Consider the following 17,173-nt stretch of genomic DNA (forward strand, 5'->3'; position numbering starts at 1 on the left):
CTTGCCAAGAATATAGGGGTCACGAATCATAGAGATCTCTTTAGGCTGTTGAAATACGATTCGTCCCCCGTATATGTTATTGTGATATCCAAATTTCTTTTTTCTATGTGGCTAATTAGAAGACAACTATTACCTCATTAAGGTAATTTTACCTGTATTATTTATTGTCACTATTCTGTTTTTATCTTATGTATTACTGAATGCCAGAACCATGTTTTTATCTTTGTCTATCTTTTCTGTGTTATTATACTATGCTATTTTATGAACTTTTATGGCTTGTAGCCGAAATAAAGTTTTTCTGACTGACTGACTGAAATAGTCTTACGCTTTTCATTCATTTTTCCTGATTTCTTTTATAACAGAAGAGGAAGACAAAAAAGCACAGTTGTATGTTAGTGGCTCCAGTGCAGGTCAAATAACATTGATTTACAGGTCTGTGGAACTTGTCAGCAGACTTGCTGATAAAGTTCAAGCGTTAGGCTTTTTTGCTGAATAGGTAACACTGGCAGATCTTGCATCACTACTATGCCTTGTTGCACCAGACAGTATTGCTAATGAAGGCTTTTGGCTTGGTTTCCTAAATCTCTTGTAAGGCTGTAAAAATAATAACATTCTCAGGACACCTCGGATACAATCCATTTCCAGGATCTGAGCCCATACAATAAAGAGATTTTAAATCTGAAGTTGTTTGAATGGTCACCACTCGCTGTCCTTTAGATCATTTTAAAGTTTGCTATATTTGTTGTGTTTTGCAAGCTCTTGTTTGAAAACTTTTCATCTGAGTGCGTTTAGCTGCCATATCTCGCTACTTGAGATGATCAGACAAGCTATTTGTTTCCTCCTACTGAGTTGTTAAAGAAGCCATGAGTGGACAGTCCATTGCCACTTTGCATTCCACATTGTGTACTTCCCAGTGTCACCCTCCTCTCCTACTGTCCATCCTCCTCTCCTTCCTTGCCTATTGCCTGTGTTCACTGCTTTCTATACCAGCTCTTGTTCTGCTAGGACTCCACTCTCCCACCAGAAAGAGGGCTACTCGCATGGACCCAGTTTAAAAAAAAATCTCCACATTAAGCCTGTCATGGCTCACCATACCCATAATCTGATGAGTTACATTGCTGTCATGATACAGGACCATTCATAATGCCCTGTTCCTAATTGGTGTGTGCCAATCTTCTCCCACTCCAGTTCCATTGTCTACCTACTTCTCCCTCCTCTTGATCTCAGCAGCCAGTGTCTCGTCACTTATCAACCCTGTACAGCTGTTCATTCCAGTAACAGCTCTACTCTAGTGCCTACTGGTCAACAATCTCTAGATGGTTTACTTTTAATTAACTTGATTCACTTAGAAGGAACCTTTTGATTTCACCTCTTAGAATGACCCTTGTTACCTATTAGAACCCCTATTTGCTTCATCCCACTGCATACTAATAGCCATTTAAATGTTCCAAACCACATCATTTGTTTGATTTGCAGGAAAGCTACAGACCCTGGATCGCTTACTTCGGCAGCTGAAGGCAGGTTGTCACCGAGTGCTGATCTTCACTCAGATGACAAGAATGTTAGATGTTCTAGAACAGTTCCTGAACTACCATGGACACATCTACCTGCGACTCGATGGCTCAACAAGAGTGGAGCAAAGACAGGTATGTGTAAGAGGCACTTCTCACACTTCTAACCACACTCACATGTGCATAAATCCGCACATTCACACTCGTATCACTGGATGTAATGTTTCAGTTCTGCTTCATAGTATTTTTCGTTCATAGTCAATTGATAGTTGTAAATAGTAAAACTGGCATTTTAAAATCCAGATTTTTGACATCACAGCCTATTGAGGCAAAATTAGGTACTGTAAAGTTTTTAGTTGCTAAGAAAATAACAGAAATGGTATACCACAAAAACTCACTAGGTGCAAAATGCTACCACCCTAACGGCTAAGACGCCACAATAATGAAGTCAAGAATAGGTTGCCTCTAGCTTCCTAATTGCCCTCGTGCCACTCCTTTTTGAGGGTGCTTACTTGTACATTTCTGTAATGTTTACTTTGTCGCAGCATAAGTGTTTTAGTTTCTATTGTGCGAATAAATGACAACACTAAGTTTTCTGACTCAGTTGGAATCTTAATGTAGCCCTGATATTTCTGATAGATACTACCTCCGTACAGATTCCTCTCCTTCTGAATGTCGTCCACTGGATACTCCAGACTCTATTGTGGATGCAGGACTTCAAGCCCCATCCTGCACAAGCATCCCTGCATCAAAGGGGAGGGGTGGGTGCAGGGGGGGGGCTGGTTTAGCGCCCGTCGGGCACTTCCCCTGCTGTGCAGGATGTTCCAGACTGTAGGGTGGGGGCAGGACTTTAGGCCCCATCCTGCACCTGACTGACCCTGAGACTACTGGGCCTCATGGCCTCCCTCACCTGCTGGTGGACTATGCCAGGTGGCATACGCGGGCTCTGCTGTGGGACCTGAAGTTCCATTGGGCACAGCATTAGTGGAATCTTTCTGATTGCGTCCAGATCTAGAAGGGCACTGCACACCAATTGCAGTGGTGGCTAACGAACCAGGATTGGGTCAACATCAGGTCCCTCTCCCTTCCCCAGCCAGAGTTCACAGTAGTGACAGATGCATCACTTCTGGGGTGGGGGAGGCCACATAGGAGAGGTGGAGAACAGAGGCCTCTGGTGTCCGGAGTACAGATCCACATCAACCTTCTGGAGCTTCGGGCGATCCATCTTGCACTGAAGGCATTCCTTCCTTCTGTCAAAGGGAGAGTACTGCAGGTGTTCACGGACAACACCACCGCCATGTGGTACCGCAACAAACAGGCCGGGGTGGGTTAGTCGACCCCATGTCAGGAGTTGCGGTCTTCTATACGCCTTTCCGCGTATACCACTTCTGCCCAGAGTACCGAAGATCAAGCGCAACCGGGCCCAAGTCATTCTTGTGGCTCCGGATTAAGCACGAAGAGTCTGGCATCCCGAGCTCTTACACATGGCCATCGATCCTCCGATCAGACTGTCGTTTCGGGAGGATCGTCTGTTGCAGTGGCAGGTGACGGTCCGCCACCTGAATCTGTCCAGCCTCCACCTCCTTGGGTGGAGATTGAGCGGCAACAGTTGACAGCTTTCGACCTTCCTTCCGTAGCCTGTAACTTTATCTTGGCAATCAGGCGTCCCTCCACCAAAACGGTATATGCCTGTAGATGGAACAAATTTGTGGCATGGTGCACAGCAAAGGCTGTGGATCCCCTTTCTGCGACTATTTCAGAGGTGCTCCCCTTCATTCTTTCTTTGGCCCAGCAGGGCTCTGCTCTGGGCACCATTAAAGTCTATCTTTCGGCCATTTTGGCCTTTCTTCGCCTTCCTGATCAGCCTTCTCTTTTCATCTCCCGTATTAGGTTTCTTAAGGGCATTTCTCACCTCTCTCCTCCTATTCTTTTCATAATGCCCCAGTGGGACTTGAATCTGGTCTTAACTTACCTTATGTGTGTTCGTTTCGAGACACTACATAATTGTCCTCTCAGACTCATGGCTTTAAATCTGCTTTTCTGGTTGCCATCATCTCTGCTCGCTGGGTGAGTGAGCATTAGGCTCTATCTTCTAAACCTCCTTTCCTTGCTGTTCATTCGGACAAGGAAAACTGCACTCACAATGCATCTTAGAGAGGCCCCCCCGAAAAACGACCTAATTCTAGTGGCCTGGCTGACTGGCTTTTCACCAGCTGGCACCCCCGTACAGGTTTTTCTGGACCCCTGGGTCGAGAGCCTCCTGCTCTCTTGCGAACTGGAAACAAAGCACATTCTTGGCCAAGGTGCCAAGCCTCCTCCCCCTGGATAGGCAGGTTCCACAAAGGGAAAGCTTCAAAGGATTGTCGCCTTAGTGAGCTAACCCAGCCATTTGCTGCTCCCAGCAACTGGCCCCCTCCGGTTCTGACCCCCCACTTTGGATGGGAGAATCGGCGGGAAAACCATGAATAGGAGCGGTGGGCCCTCCTTTGCCAACCCCACCCCTCAGGTGGGGGAGGCGAGGTGAAGCACAACTCTCAATCCCTGCCATCTTGAAGATGGGGGGGATCCAGCCAACCAGAGTGAGGCTTATGCCCCCCCTTACACTGGAGGGTGCCATAATAGGGGGTGTACCCACCCCAAGGAAGGGACCTATTGGTCCCAACCTGTACCTACATGAAACAGCCCCAAATCTAGTATTTAGGGGCAACCCAGAACCTTGCCTCCTCAGACAAGAAGAAACTAGAAGAAGGACCGAAGAGCTGTGGTTCAGGAAGAAGAGGAGGACACAATTGACTTGGCCCCAGCCCTACTGGCCTGTCCCGACATCGACCTGCTCCAGCAGAATTCCGGTGTCCTGTAGCCAGTAGTCCCCCAGAATCGAAGGACCTGCTCTGCCTTCACTGGAAAGACTTTGTCTCCCGTACCCACCAGCAGACTCTGGCCAAATCTACGAGTCTGCACCGGACCCCACGGCCTGAGTTCGAGTGGCCTAACACCCTGAGGTGTGGTCTCCCCGGTGATCCAGACCTGGGATTTGGTGATCCCTGACCTACCTCAAGTCTCCCGACGACGCCTATAGCCCCTTTCTGGAGGAACTCCGACCACGATCAGAGCTGGTAAGGAAAACCTGACACCAAAACACGCCCGCACCTGACGCCCAACTCCCTTGGGTGGTCCATTCGATGGTGTCCCAGTATCCCATGACATCCCAAGTTACCTCTCCAACCTGTGGTCGCCTCTAGAAGTTCTATGTCCCGAGCCTGCAGTGTTTGTTGACACCAGGGAATCCCCATTAAAAACAGGGATACTGATGCCAAATCAGCACTCAGCACCCGGCCGTCCCTGTGCCGCTTTGGGTGCCCTTTGTGTGCGAACTTGAACTCCCCTTTGCACTGAGCTTAACCCCATGAGCTTTGCTATCTCACCCTGCTCATGAGCAGCCACTAACCAGAGGCCCCCCTATCCGTCATTGATTAACATTGGGCCTCAGCACTCTGCACCCAGCAACCCTAGTGCTGCTGAGGGTGCAGTTGGAGTGCATCTTTGACCCTGGGGGAACCCTGGTTCTCATCCAGGGGATACTCATCAATTGTCATAATCTATGAATAATCCCCGCCTATGTGCGGGATCCCGGAGCATATAGAAAATACATATATGTATATATATATATATATATATATATATATATATATATATATATATATATATATATATATATATATATATGTATGTGTGTGAAAACATATACATGCAGCCTAAAATAATTACAACATGGCAAAAATGTTGAAATTACATAGGTTTGCCTTGTAGTACCCCATACCTATAAGATAAAAAGGAAGCACTAAACAATTGTCATATAATAATGCTTTATTGCCATAAAGCAAACTTGTAATTGCAGGCATTTGCCTGTAGGCTGCAGCAGAGTACTAAGAAACAAAGAAAACTGACACCTTGCCTTTAAGGCATTAGATTAGGGGTACTGTGCCTTTAAGACCTGCAGGAGACCCCTTGCTCCCATGATGCACCACAGGTGGCAGTTAGGTCAGTTCTTTTTTCCGGCTCCTTCTATGAGGATCCTGGAGCTTGAGCTCTTCAGTTTTTTTACTGAAAGTGATTTATTTGATATTTTCTTAGAAAACTCGACATTTTCTGACTCCTTAAGGCTTATTCTACTGGTTTTTTGGTCTTATCACTAATTTTTTCCAGTCAGAATGCCTGCCTTATTCAGGAAATGCCCTTCCTGTGGCAATAAGATGGCACTGGCAGATCCACACTCTGTGTGTATGGTGTGTCCAGGCAGACTCTGCTTGATAGAGAGCGCATAAAACTTCTTGCCCAGCTGGAGAAGAACAGAAGCCATCATGGAGGTGACCATAGAGTCTTCAAACCACCTTCTTCAAGCGAACAACACCAAAAACGGCGACATACCACCTCTCCTGAGTCCACAAAGAAGAAGGTAACGGGAGATTCGCTGTCGAAGTCGCCGTCTAAGAGACCCAGACACTCTAAAGCGTTGAGGGACGAATCACCATCTCGACGTCGAGATTCTCCGCCGCAAGCAAGTAAGTTGGCGTTGAGGCACAGCACTTCGGGCTCAAAGGCTGTGGGTCCTGACAGACCTTAAAAGTCACAGTCATCGCCGAGGCTTCCGTCGACGTCGAGAGACACTCTACCACCCTCGAGGCGGTCGGCGTCGCGAGTCACATCGGTGAACATCTCGCCGCAAGTGGGCTTGTCGACGTTGAGAGCTTCGTCAAAGTCCCAACACTCGACTTCAAGAAGATCGACGTCGACTCGGCGCCATGGGAGATCGACGTCGAGATCACCAGGTCGACGGCGGAAGTCGAAGTCGCCCCATCACCGTAGGCGATCGACGAGAGCGGGACGGCGTTCCCATAACAAATCCCCTCGATCGACGCCGATGGTTACGCAGACTTCATCGACGTCGAGGAACAAAAGTGCAGCGGCCACAGAGGAGATGTCATCTGGCGACCAGTCATCATCCCCAGGGCTGCATATTGTGCAGATTTCACCTGAGAAATCTCCTAAAGCTGGAGAGAAGTACGGTCTGTCGCCTCGCTGGCTGGAAGGTGTTTGGACAGGTGACTACGGAAGTCCGGGCTCGGACTACTCTCGCACTTACTCGCCTTCTAGGATCTCTCCTCAGAGAAGCAAGTCTCCCCTCAGAAGACCAAGATCGTCTTCCATGCACCGATCATGGTCCAGGGGTCGTCGTATGTCTCATCACGACAGTCCCCATAAGAGAAGACACACGAGATTGCCCAGATGGTCTTCCTCCACGAGCTCCTCTGTCCGTAACTATTCTCCGACATTCTCCTCGACTCCTCCATCAAGGGTGTCTCCCATCGATGACATCGCGACCTTCTCAGATGTCGTGGGTAGGAATGCGCAGAAACTGAACATGACTTTGCATACCCCTGTGGTTCCCACATCGATCATCTTCGACACCTTACACCATCGCACAGCTCCTAGACCGCGGCTTCATTTGGTGCCAGTACTCTTGGAACCAGCTATGGCCACATTCCTCACCCCTGCTACGGTGGGCTCCATACCATCCAGGATTGCCAAAAAAGTATAAGGCCCAAGCCGAGGATCCCTTATTTCTCAGAGCTGATCCACCAGCGGACTCAGTCATTGTGGCGGCAGCCATGAGGTCTCACTCAGCGTCTGTCTCATCTTCTGTCCCCCCAGAAAAGGACAGTAAGCAGATGGACTCCTATGGCAGGAAAATGTGCAATACGTCAGCTTCTTCCATGAGGATTGTAAGTGCCTCAGCCCTTCTCGGGCGATATGATAGGTCTCTTTGGGACTCCCTCTCAAGGTTCACCGAATAGCTCCGCAAAGAAGACCGGCAGGACTTCAGCGAAATTCTACTGGAAGGTGTACTAGTAGCCAATCAAATTATAAGTGTGGCAGCGGATGCTTCAGATCTCGCCGCTCATGGTTACTCCCATAGTGTCTGTTCACGGCGCTCAGCCTGGCTGTGCCTCACAGGCCTCAAGCCTGATGCACAGAAAAAGATTCTAAATCTTCCATTTAACGGCTCCTCCTTGTTCGGGGCTCACGCCGATGAGGAAATGAATAAAATGAAGACAGAGCTGGATACTGTCAAGGCTGTAGGTCTGGAGAAGCGCGAAGAATACCGGAAGCACTTTCGTCAGGGTGACAAACATTCCTTCCAGCAGACGGTTCAAACTCCTCAATGGTCCTCCCAGAACCAGCAGAGGCCCCAATTCCAGCAGAGGGGTCGTGGCAGAGGAAGAGGGAACACCAAGCAGCAACAGTCCACCACTAAGCAGCCTTCCAAACAGTGAGGCATTGCTTCCTCGCACCCGTTCGCCACTCCGGTATGAGGGAGTATCGTTTTTCACCTGGAAGAGTGGGAAACCATAACAAGAGATAAATGGATGCTGAATATTGTGCAGCATGGTTACTTGCTAAGGTTCAAGTCTCCCCCTCCGCAAGTGCCCCCGCAATTGAAGGACCTTCATCAACTTCAAAGTCGGCTTTTACCGGACGAAGTATCTATCCTCCTATCCAAGAGGGCCATAGAGGAGGTCCCACCTCTCCACAGAAGCCAGGGGGTATACTCCCGCTACTTCCTAGTCCAAAAGCAAGGAGTAGCCAAAGAGTACAGTCCTATCCTCGACCTGCGCCTGCTGAACAGGTTTATCAGAAAGGAAAAAATCCGAATGCTAGCCCTGCATCAAATCTTTCCGCACCTTCACCAGGGAGACTGGATGTGTGCCATCGACCTGCAGGACGCCTACTTCCACATTCCTGTCTCAGTGAAACATCGCAAATCTCTCAGTTTTCAGGTCTCTCGTCACCACTACCAGTATCGAGTGCTTCCGTTCGGCCTCAAATCCGCCCCACGGGCATTCTCCAAGTGCATGGCGGTGGTGGCTGCCTTCCTCCGCAGGCGGAAGATCTTCGTCTATCCTTATCTAGACGACTGGCTCCTGAAAAGCTCCACACCTGTACTACTCCAGAGCCATCTCTCATACTGCCTCAACCTGCTGCATTCCTTGGGGTTGCAAGTCAACTACAAGCAGTCGGTCCTCAACCCCACTCAACCAATACACTATCTGGGCGCCCTTCCTGGACTCAGCAGAGGCAAGCGTGTGTCCTTAGGAGGAGAGATTGTCATCAATGCTTCTCAAGTGCCACACTCTTCTCGACACTGCACTTCCCACAGCCAGGCAAGTGTCTTCACTACTGGGTTCGATGGCCTCGTGCATCTACATTGTGCCCAATGCACGCCTTCACATGTGGCCTCTACAACAAGCACTCGAAGATCAATGGTCTCAGAGGTCAGGTCGCTGGGCAGATCGTGTCTCTCTCCACCAAGCTGCCAGGGACTCCATCAGATGGTGGATGAAACGTTCTCACCTGCTGCAAGGGGTCCCTTTTCATCAGACGCCTCCAACACAGACAGTGGTCACAGATGCCTCAATGCAAGGCTGGGGTGCTCATATGGGCCAGCTTCAGGTACAAGGTCTCTGGTCCGAGACTGAAAGAAATTATCACATCAACTTCTTGAAGCTACGGGCGGTCCATCTGGCACTCCAATCCCTATATCCGTCTCTTCAATCCAGCCACATTCAGATTCAGACAGACAACACAACTACTATGTTCTATCTGAACAAGCAAGGAGGCACCAGGTCACGAGTCCTGTCTCTGGAAGCCCAATCCATTTGTCAGTGGCTGCTGGCGAGAGGTCTCTCAATCGTCGCAGTCCACCTTCCAGGAATCCTGAACGTGCAGGCAGACGGCCTCAGCAGAGACTTCATAGAAGCGCACGACTGGGTGCTCAACGAAGATGTCGCGCAGGAGGTCTTCCGGCAATGGGGAGTGCCGGACATCAATCTGTTCGCAGACGCGGCAAACACGAAATGCCCCATCTTCGTGTCCAGATTCCCACAGCAGGGATCACGGGGGAATGCACTTTTGATCAGCTGGTCGCAGACATTGCTGTACGCTTTTTATCCGCTCCCTCGAATCCTGGCGGTCATACAGAAGTTCTACAGGACCAACACCAGAATGATCCTGATTGCGCCGTAGTGGCCACGCCAGTGGTGGTACCCGGATCTCCTCCAACTGTCAGTGGTTCTACACCGGAGGCTGCCCTGCCGCCCGGACTTACTGACCAAGAACGAGGGGAGAGTGTTCCATCCCAACCTCCCCTCCCTCCGGTTGTCTGCATGGCTCCTGAAGTCATCCAGTACGGACATCTAGACCTTTCGGCTGACTGTATGGACATTCTTAGAGAAGCAAAGAGGCCCTCCACCAGAAAGTCTTATGCTTTCAAGTGGAAGAGATTTTACCTTTGGTGTAGGGACAACGCTCTTGATCCGACTCAAGGTCAAGAGCAAGCGATTCTGCCATACTTACTGCACTTGGCAAGGTCAGGCCTGAAGTACCCCTCCATCAGGGTCCACTTAGCTGCTATCACAGCTTATAGAAAGTCTCCTACCCAGACCTCATTCTTTCAAATGCCTGTGGTCAAAGATTTCCTAGAGGGGCTTAAGAAAGTTTTTTCACCAGTGTGGTCCCCTTCGCCTCCCCGGTAGCTTAACACTGTCCTCACCAAACTGATGGGTGCTCCTTTCGAGCCTATTCCCAAGGCATCTTTGCTGCATTTGACCTGGAAGGCTGCTTTCTTAGTAGCCATCACTTCAGTCTGCAGGCGAAGTGAGATTCAGGCCCTGTGCTGCAAGGAGCCTTACACTGTTTTCCACGCCAATAGAGTGGTGCTTGTGAGAAAGTGCCCTCTTTCTTGCATGGTATGCCCCCACTTTTTGCTAAATTGCTGAATGTACTTTGACTGAGTGTACCCTGGACTTCTGCCAATCAGGTGCCCAGGGCCTATGTTCCTTCCTTAAAAACACACAAACTCCCAATTGGCAAACCCTGGCCACATGTCAGCCCCTAGTAAATGGTACCCTAGGTACCCAGGGCCTTGTGACCAGGGAAGACCCCTAAGGGCTGCAGCACTCATTGTGCCACCCTTAGGGGCCCTGTACCCTTACACACACACACACACACACACACACACACACTGCCTTTGCAGGCTGAGTGTCTGGGTGCAGGACAAAATGAAGAGTCGACATGGCACCTGTGTGCCATGCCCAACACCCACACTGCCAAGGCATAGGTCAGTCACCCCTCTGGCTGGGTGCCTTATGCCCATGGTGTGGGCACAGGAGCAGGAGCCCTGTGCCCCTACAGTACCCAGGTCCATTCCCGGGCACTGTAAGTGCAGTGCTGCCATTTAAGAGTACATGGTGCTGAGAGCTAGTCAAACACGAGCTCCACAGCACCATAATGGCAACACTAAAGACTGGGAAGTTTGGTAACAAACTTCTCAGCACATTAAACCCACACTGATGCAAGTGTGAGATTTAATGTACCAAGCACCCCAGAGGGCATCTTAGAGATGCCCTCCTACAACTAACCTACAATCCACGTCTGCTCTGAGGCTGCCCAGGCTGCCACACAGCAGACATGTTGCTAAACCCCTGGGTGGGAGAGCCGCTGCTCTCCCGGGCCTGCAACAATGCACATCCTGGGTGAGGTGATGGATCTCCTCCCCCAGGATGAGCAAAGGGAAGCTTCAAAGGCCTGCCGCCTCTAGGAGTTTCCCCAGGCCACTGCAACCCCCCACTCTGGCGGGAAGCTTGGCCGGAAACCCCATACAAGGACAGGGGATGTGCCAGCCTGCCCACCCCACCCCTCAGGTGGGGAAGGCAAGGTGAAGCACATCTCCGGGCTCTCGCCATCTTGAAGATGGGAGGCCCTACCCTATCAGGATTAGGCTACTACCCCCCTCCCACAGGGGAGGGGCAGGATAGGGGGTGTACCCACCCCAGGACAAGGACCCATTGATCCCTGGCCTTCACCTACCTGTAACGCCCCTAAAACTAGTATTTAGGGACACCCTGAACCTTCCTTCCCCAGATTCCAGATTCCGAAACTACAAGAAGAGCGAGAAGAAAAGAAGACCTGCCCTGCTGCTGCAAAGGAGAGGGAGACACCAACTGCTTTGGCCCCAGCCCTACCGGCCTGTCGACCTCGGACTTGCTCCTGCTCCAAACCCGGCATCTCTTGTGGCCAGCAACCTCAGAAACCCCGGAGGACCTGGCTACCTTTGAACTCTGATCCCCTGGGACTCCCATGAGTAGAGGCTCTACTCAGAACCTACCTTTCACCCCTGGCAGCAGCCCGGAACCGCAATCCCAGCCCACTCTGCACCCGCCAAGCCTGGCCGGTGCCGGAGTGAACTAAACCCACGAGGACGACCCCACGGCGACTGTGACCCCGAGTCCGGCACCCAAGGACCCCCCTCGACTATCCTGAAGAAGCTTGCAGCCTCAGAACAGAGTGCCACCCCAACCGCGATCAACAAGAGGGTAAGATTTCCGACATCAAAAGGCACCCCTGCACCCGGCGCCCCACGGCCCTCTGTGCCCAATCCCGGGGTACCTACCTATCCTCCAACTACCCAACTTCCTCCTCGAAGTGGTGGTGGCACCCGAAGAGTCCTCGTCCCCGAGCCTGCAGTCTTTTTCCAAACCAGAGATTTCCCATAGAAATCAATTGAGCGCCCGACTGCTCAAAAGCACCCTGCATCCAGCCGCCCAAGTGGCCCTGGCAGTGAAAACTCTACTCTAACCTACTTCCCCACTTGCACTGAGTAAGTGACCAGGAGCCCAACTCCCACAGCCGCGTGGCTTGCCCGACAGCAGCCACCAACCCAGGCCCCCCTATCCCTCATAGGATAACATTGGGCCTAACTCTCTCTGCACCCGGCCGTCCTGAAACCGCTGAGGGTGAACTGACTGTACCTACCTGACACTGGGGGACCCCTGAGTCTATGCCCAGAACTTCAACTCTGCCAGTCGAGTACTTACCCTTAAACCGCTAACTTCATTTTCCTCATAGGGTAACATTGACTGGCTTTTTCTTGGAAATTCTTTTAAGTGTGAACTTTTCAAAACTCAAAATATTCACCAAAAATCAGCCGAGTACCAAAAACAAATTTACTCACCTGCTTTTAGGTGAGCTCCCAGTGCTGGATCTTGGTGCCCAGCACTGACTCTGAAAAGTACCCACAACTATACTTACCTTTAACTCATTTTTCTTCCATCGGAAACCATTGACTGCTTTTCTATGAAATTTCTTCTAAGTGTTGATTTCTGCAATTTCTAAATATTCCTCAAAAATCGTATAACATCTGAAAACGTAATTGCTTACTTGTTTTGGATAAATGTCCCAGTACTGAGTCTAGACACCCAGTACTGGATTACAAAAGTAACGATAACCTACTGTACCTGTAACCTACATTTCCTTCCATAGGGAATCATCGATTGTTTGCTCTGAAATATTTTCTAAGTGCTCACTTTTGAAATAGCTAAATATTAGTTAAAAATCATTACAGTACCAAAGTCGACTTTCGACAGCTGATTCTGAGAACTGACCCAGGACTGGATCTAGGATCCAAGCCTGGAATTACAAAAGTAATCTGTTGCATATAGTTTGAATTTATCATTGAGCTCAATGTATTGTGTTTAGAAATAGAGTTGCCTAATGCAACTATTTGTAACTGTTTACTAAAAAGTCTATTGCATATACAAAAGTATTTTTATGAAACATCTCCTGTCGAGAAAGTATATTTTAATTCCAAGTGTTGGTTCTAAAATAAAACAAACATATATTTTTTATATACAAACCATTGGCCTAGAGTTCAGTTCTTGAGTGTGTGGAACTATTTGCTGACTGAGTGTGTACAACAAATGCTTTACACGTCCTCTGATACTGCCTTACTGCTCGACCAGGCTACCACTTTGGAGAGTAAGGTTATATCTAACTTTAACCTCTGTTAAACCCTTGGGGTCTGTGGACTCTGTACACCCTGTACCTATTAAGGAACAGTATATACAGAGCCACTTTCTCACAGTGCTGCGTACTCATCTGAGTTTCCTGCCCAAGGTGGTCTCGGATTTTCACATCAATCAGATTATCACGTTGCCCACTTTCTTTCCTCAGCCAACCACTCCCACCGGAGAGAGCTTTACATTCTCTAGACCTCCGGAGGGTATTGAAGTTTTACCTTGATAAAACCCTTTCACTTAGGAAGTCTGACCGGCTCTTTGTTAATTATGGTTCAACAAATACCGGGCTGGCTGCTTCCGAAAGATCTACTTCTAGATGGATCGTCTCCTGTATAGCCTTGTCTTACCAACTAGCCAACAAGGTTCTGCAGGGCAGACCACGAGCACTCTACCAGAGGGAAAGCTTCTACTACAGCTCTCCTTCGCAACATTCCTATAGCTGAGATTTGCAAGGCGGCTACATGGCGCTCGATACATATCTTTACACGTTATTACTGCCTAGATTCAGATGCACAGGCCGATGCCCAGGTGGGGCAGGCCTCTTTGAGGAATCTGTTTGCAAAACTGCTGTTGGAATGTGATGTTACTTCATGTTCTATATGCTCTGTTGCTCCTCCGCGAGATTTTGGGTATGGGCTTGCTACTCTATTCATAGATTATGACTATTGATGAGTATCCCCTGGATGAGAAGGATTAGTTACTTACCTGTAATCCTAGTTCTCATCCAGGGGTATACTCATCAAAGTCATAAGTGACCCACCCACCTCCCCGGACGAGCATTCTCTTCAAGTTATTGTTTGATTGCAGATTTACTCAGGTGCATATGCACTGTCAAAAAGAACTGACCTAACTGCCACCTGTGGTGCATCATGGGAGCAAGGGGTCTTCTGCAGGTCTTAAAGGCACAGTACCCCTACTCTAATGCCTTAAAGGCAAGGTGTCAGTTTTCTTTGTTTCTTAGTACTCTGCTGCAGCCTGATTGGCAGGAGCCCAGGGCACACTCAAAGTACATTCAGCAATTCAGCAAAAAGTGGGGGCATAACTTGCAAGAAAGATGGCACTTTCTCACACATACTTTAACCGCATATTCTTCACTGCTCTTTCTCCTTGTTATGTGGAGTTTTTAAGATCTTAAAGGGTCCCAAATTTAGACTATGCACACTGGTGCCAACAATTGTTCACACACTGCATCTCAGAACTCTGAAAGAGATAAATGAGAAACTAACATCCGTACGTGGAAATGGCACCTGTATATGGCTTCACTTCCTCACTTGTGTGGAGGTAGGGAGCATTTGCATAGCTGCATGGTGGCACCTAGGGGTGCACTGGAGTATTGCTGGAAAATGTTTCCGAATCCAGTCTGGAAGATGAGGAATGTGCAGTAGATAGTGTAGCCACCAGAAAGATTATTACCAAAGATAAGTAAATTGTTGTACAATTCTTAGTGGCAATCCTGAATCATCTCTAGGAAAGCCTCCTCAACAGAAAGGATACAAGCGCCAAGCCAAGGTAAAAACGTTTTGCTCCAAAAGCTGTCTGTCGGACTGTAGAAGTCTCTTCTGGCCCAGATGTCATTCTACATAAGGCTAACACTTTCTATAGGCTCAGGATGAGTGCCACTCAGCAGAAGGTATCTCAACAGTGGCAGCTCCTCTTCAGCATACTGAATTTACTGAGAATAAGTTATCTACAATTGTTCTTCCTGATGTTGAAGGACAAGCTGTTCCATCAGGGCGGACAAAAGAAGCTCAGTGTATTACATTGCAAAATAAGGAGAACACATTCCAACTCTTTCTCTCACTCTGAAGAAGCACAGATGCTGTGGGACTAGACCATCTCAGTTAATGTGGCATTGGAACATCTTCAAGGTTGTCAGAAACCAGGGCAGATGAACTCAAGTCGCACTATCTCGAACTGCCACGAATTGGAGCTGCACCAATACCAAATTGACTACATCTTCTGCAACTGTAGCCGCCTCATGTTACACATGTTCACTAAGTTCCAGAACAAGAAATACCGTTCTATATAAGCAGGTTCTTAACAACCAGGAACTAAAGACTTGCCTTTTCGATCACATGTTCCGAGGTCTTCGCATAAGCCTTTTCTCAGTTTCTCCTCATCCCCAGATTACTGACAAAGATATGACTGATCTCAAAACCTCATTTCCCTAGTGTAGCCACACCAGCCCTGGTAAAGAGAACTCCTGAGGCTGTTTACATGTCCTGCAATATCTCTGTAGATGCACCCCAGGCTCCTCCCCAGGCACAATGGAAAGATACCTACCACTTACTGAAGATACTCCGATTTACATCCCAGTGCCTGACCTATTAGAATTTGGTTAGTCAGAAATTCCAACAGACTGCAGAAACATTCTGGCTCAGGCACTCGTAACCACATAAACTTATTAGGTCAAAGAAAATGTTTCTTAGCATGGTTTAAAGAAAAGCAATTCCATCCACTTGCCCTGCAGCTCCTTCAAATACGTCCATACATAGGTACTGCATCTGGCCAAGAGTGGCATTAAATACTTTTGAGAGCCCAGTTGGCAGCAATCTCAAGATTTAAGACGGGAGACACTTTCTCATTTCAGTTTTCCCTGAAGATTCATGAAGAACTTTATGAAAGGACTTATTTGAAAGAAACACATAGTGATAGATTCCTTACCTTAGAATTACCCCCAAGCATCAGACTGGATCCGGAAAGTTTCCGTCAGCAGTACCCCTGCGCGTCGGTAGATGGCGTCGTGCGGCTCTGCGTCCGTCGTTGGCGTCGTGGTAGCCGAGATGACGTCGTGGGCGCTACTTAGACGCCCATGCGTGCTGACATCAGTTCTTTCTTTTGGTATAAGCTGTCCACTAGTTATAGTGGGCACCTTGCACCAGTCCAAACAACCCTTATTGATGATTAGGTTAAAGACATCCTTTATTGAAAGCTATCCTAGTGGTAGCTATGGAGATCAGCCTGCAGGCTAAGTCTCGAAGGAATGTAAAGCAGCTTAGTTTACCAGATTAAACCCTCCTGAATGACCAAATGAAAGGAGAGCCACACAAAAAATATATATATAGATAAAGTATATGTAATTATTACTAAACACTCTCGACTAACCTCTTTATGAGATTAGAGAGCGAAGCACACAATATTACAGTTATAAAACGACAGTAAATAGCACAATATACAATGGGCCCCAGGGGGAGACCAAACCATATATTAAAGTGGTATAAGAACCACGACTTGACTAGACACAGTGCCTAGAGCACGTAGAATCGCTGGGACTCCAAGGAACCACCCAAGGTAGTGACACGAGGGACCCACGGGGGACGTGTGCAGTGAGAGAACACAGCCGCGAGCTCCGTACAATCCTATGGGAAAGTTGCGGGTGGAATTTTAAATATTAGGGACACCTGGGAGAGGACTTGGAGCAAACCCTTTTAGACTTAGAAGGTTCTAAGGCCAGCACCCATGTGAGCACAGGAGTACTGGTGTTACCTAATCCAAGGGTGCCGGGTGCATAGGTGTTAAATGGTGTTGGGAATCTTCGCTGTTTTCAATGGCGAGTTGCTGCAAAGTGCTGCTGCCGTGGAAGGGAAAAGTGTCCGGTGTGATCCAAGCCTGGATCGAAGATGAGACGAACCTGAAAGCAGAGGGGACAGAGTCTGGCTCACTTGCCAGTGACTGGGGCACGATAGACTAATGCCCACCGATGTCGGGTGTTTCAGGTGCGATGAGGTGAAGCTTGACTCCACTGCC

At 48.7% G+C, this 17,173-nt stretch overlaps 1 protein-coding gene across 1 annotated transcript in view; it reads left to right on the forward strand.

The window, feature by feature from the left end:
- Positions 1-17,173, forward strand: part of SRCAP (Snf2 related CREBBP activator protein) — a 1,742,136-nt gene that overhangs the window by 1,344,574 nt on the left and 380,389 nt on the right. Inside the window, exon 28 of the mRNA XM_085618450.1 lies at positions 1,477-1,646. Coding sequence (XP_085474576.1) covers positions 1,477-1,646 — 170 coding nt within the window. The remainder of the gene's footprint in view (positions 1-1,476; positions 1,647-17,173) is intronic.

Source organism: Triturus cristatus, chromosome 7 (assembly GCF_964204655.1).
Source record: "Triturus cristatus chromosome 7, aTriCri1.1, whole genome shotgun sequence".
Classification (NCBI taxonomy): Eukaryota; Metazoa; Chordata; class Amphibia; order Caudata; family Salamandridae; genus Triturus; species Triturus cristatus.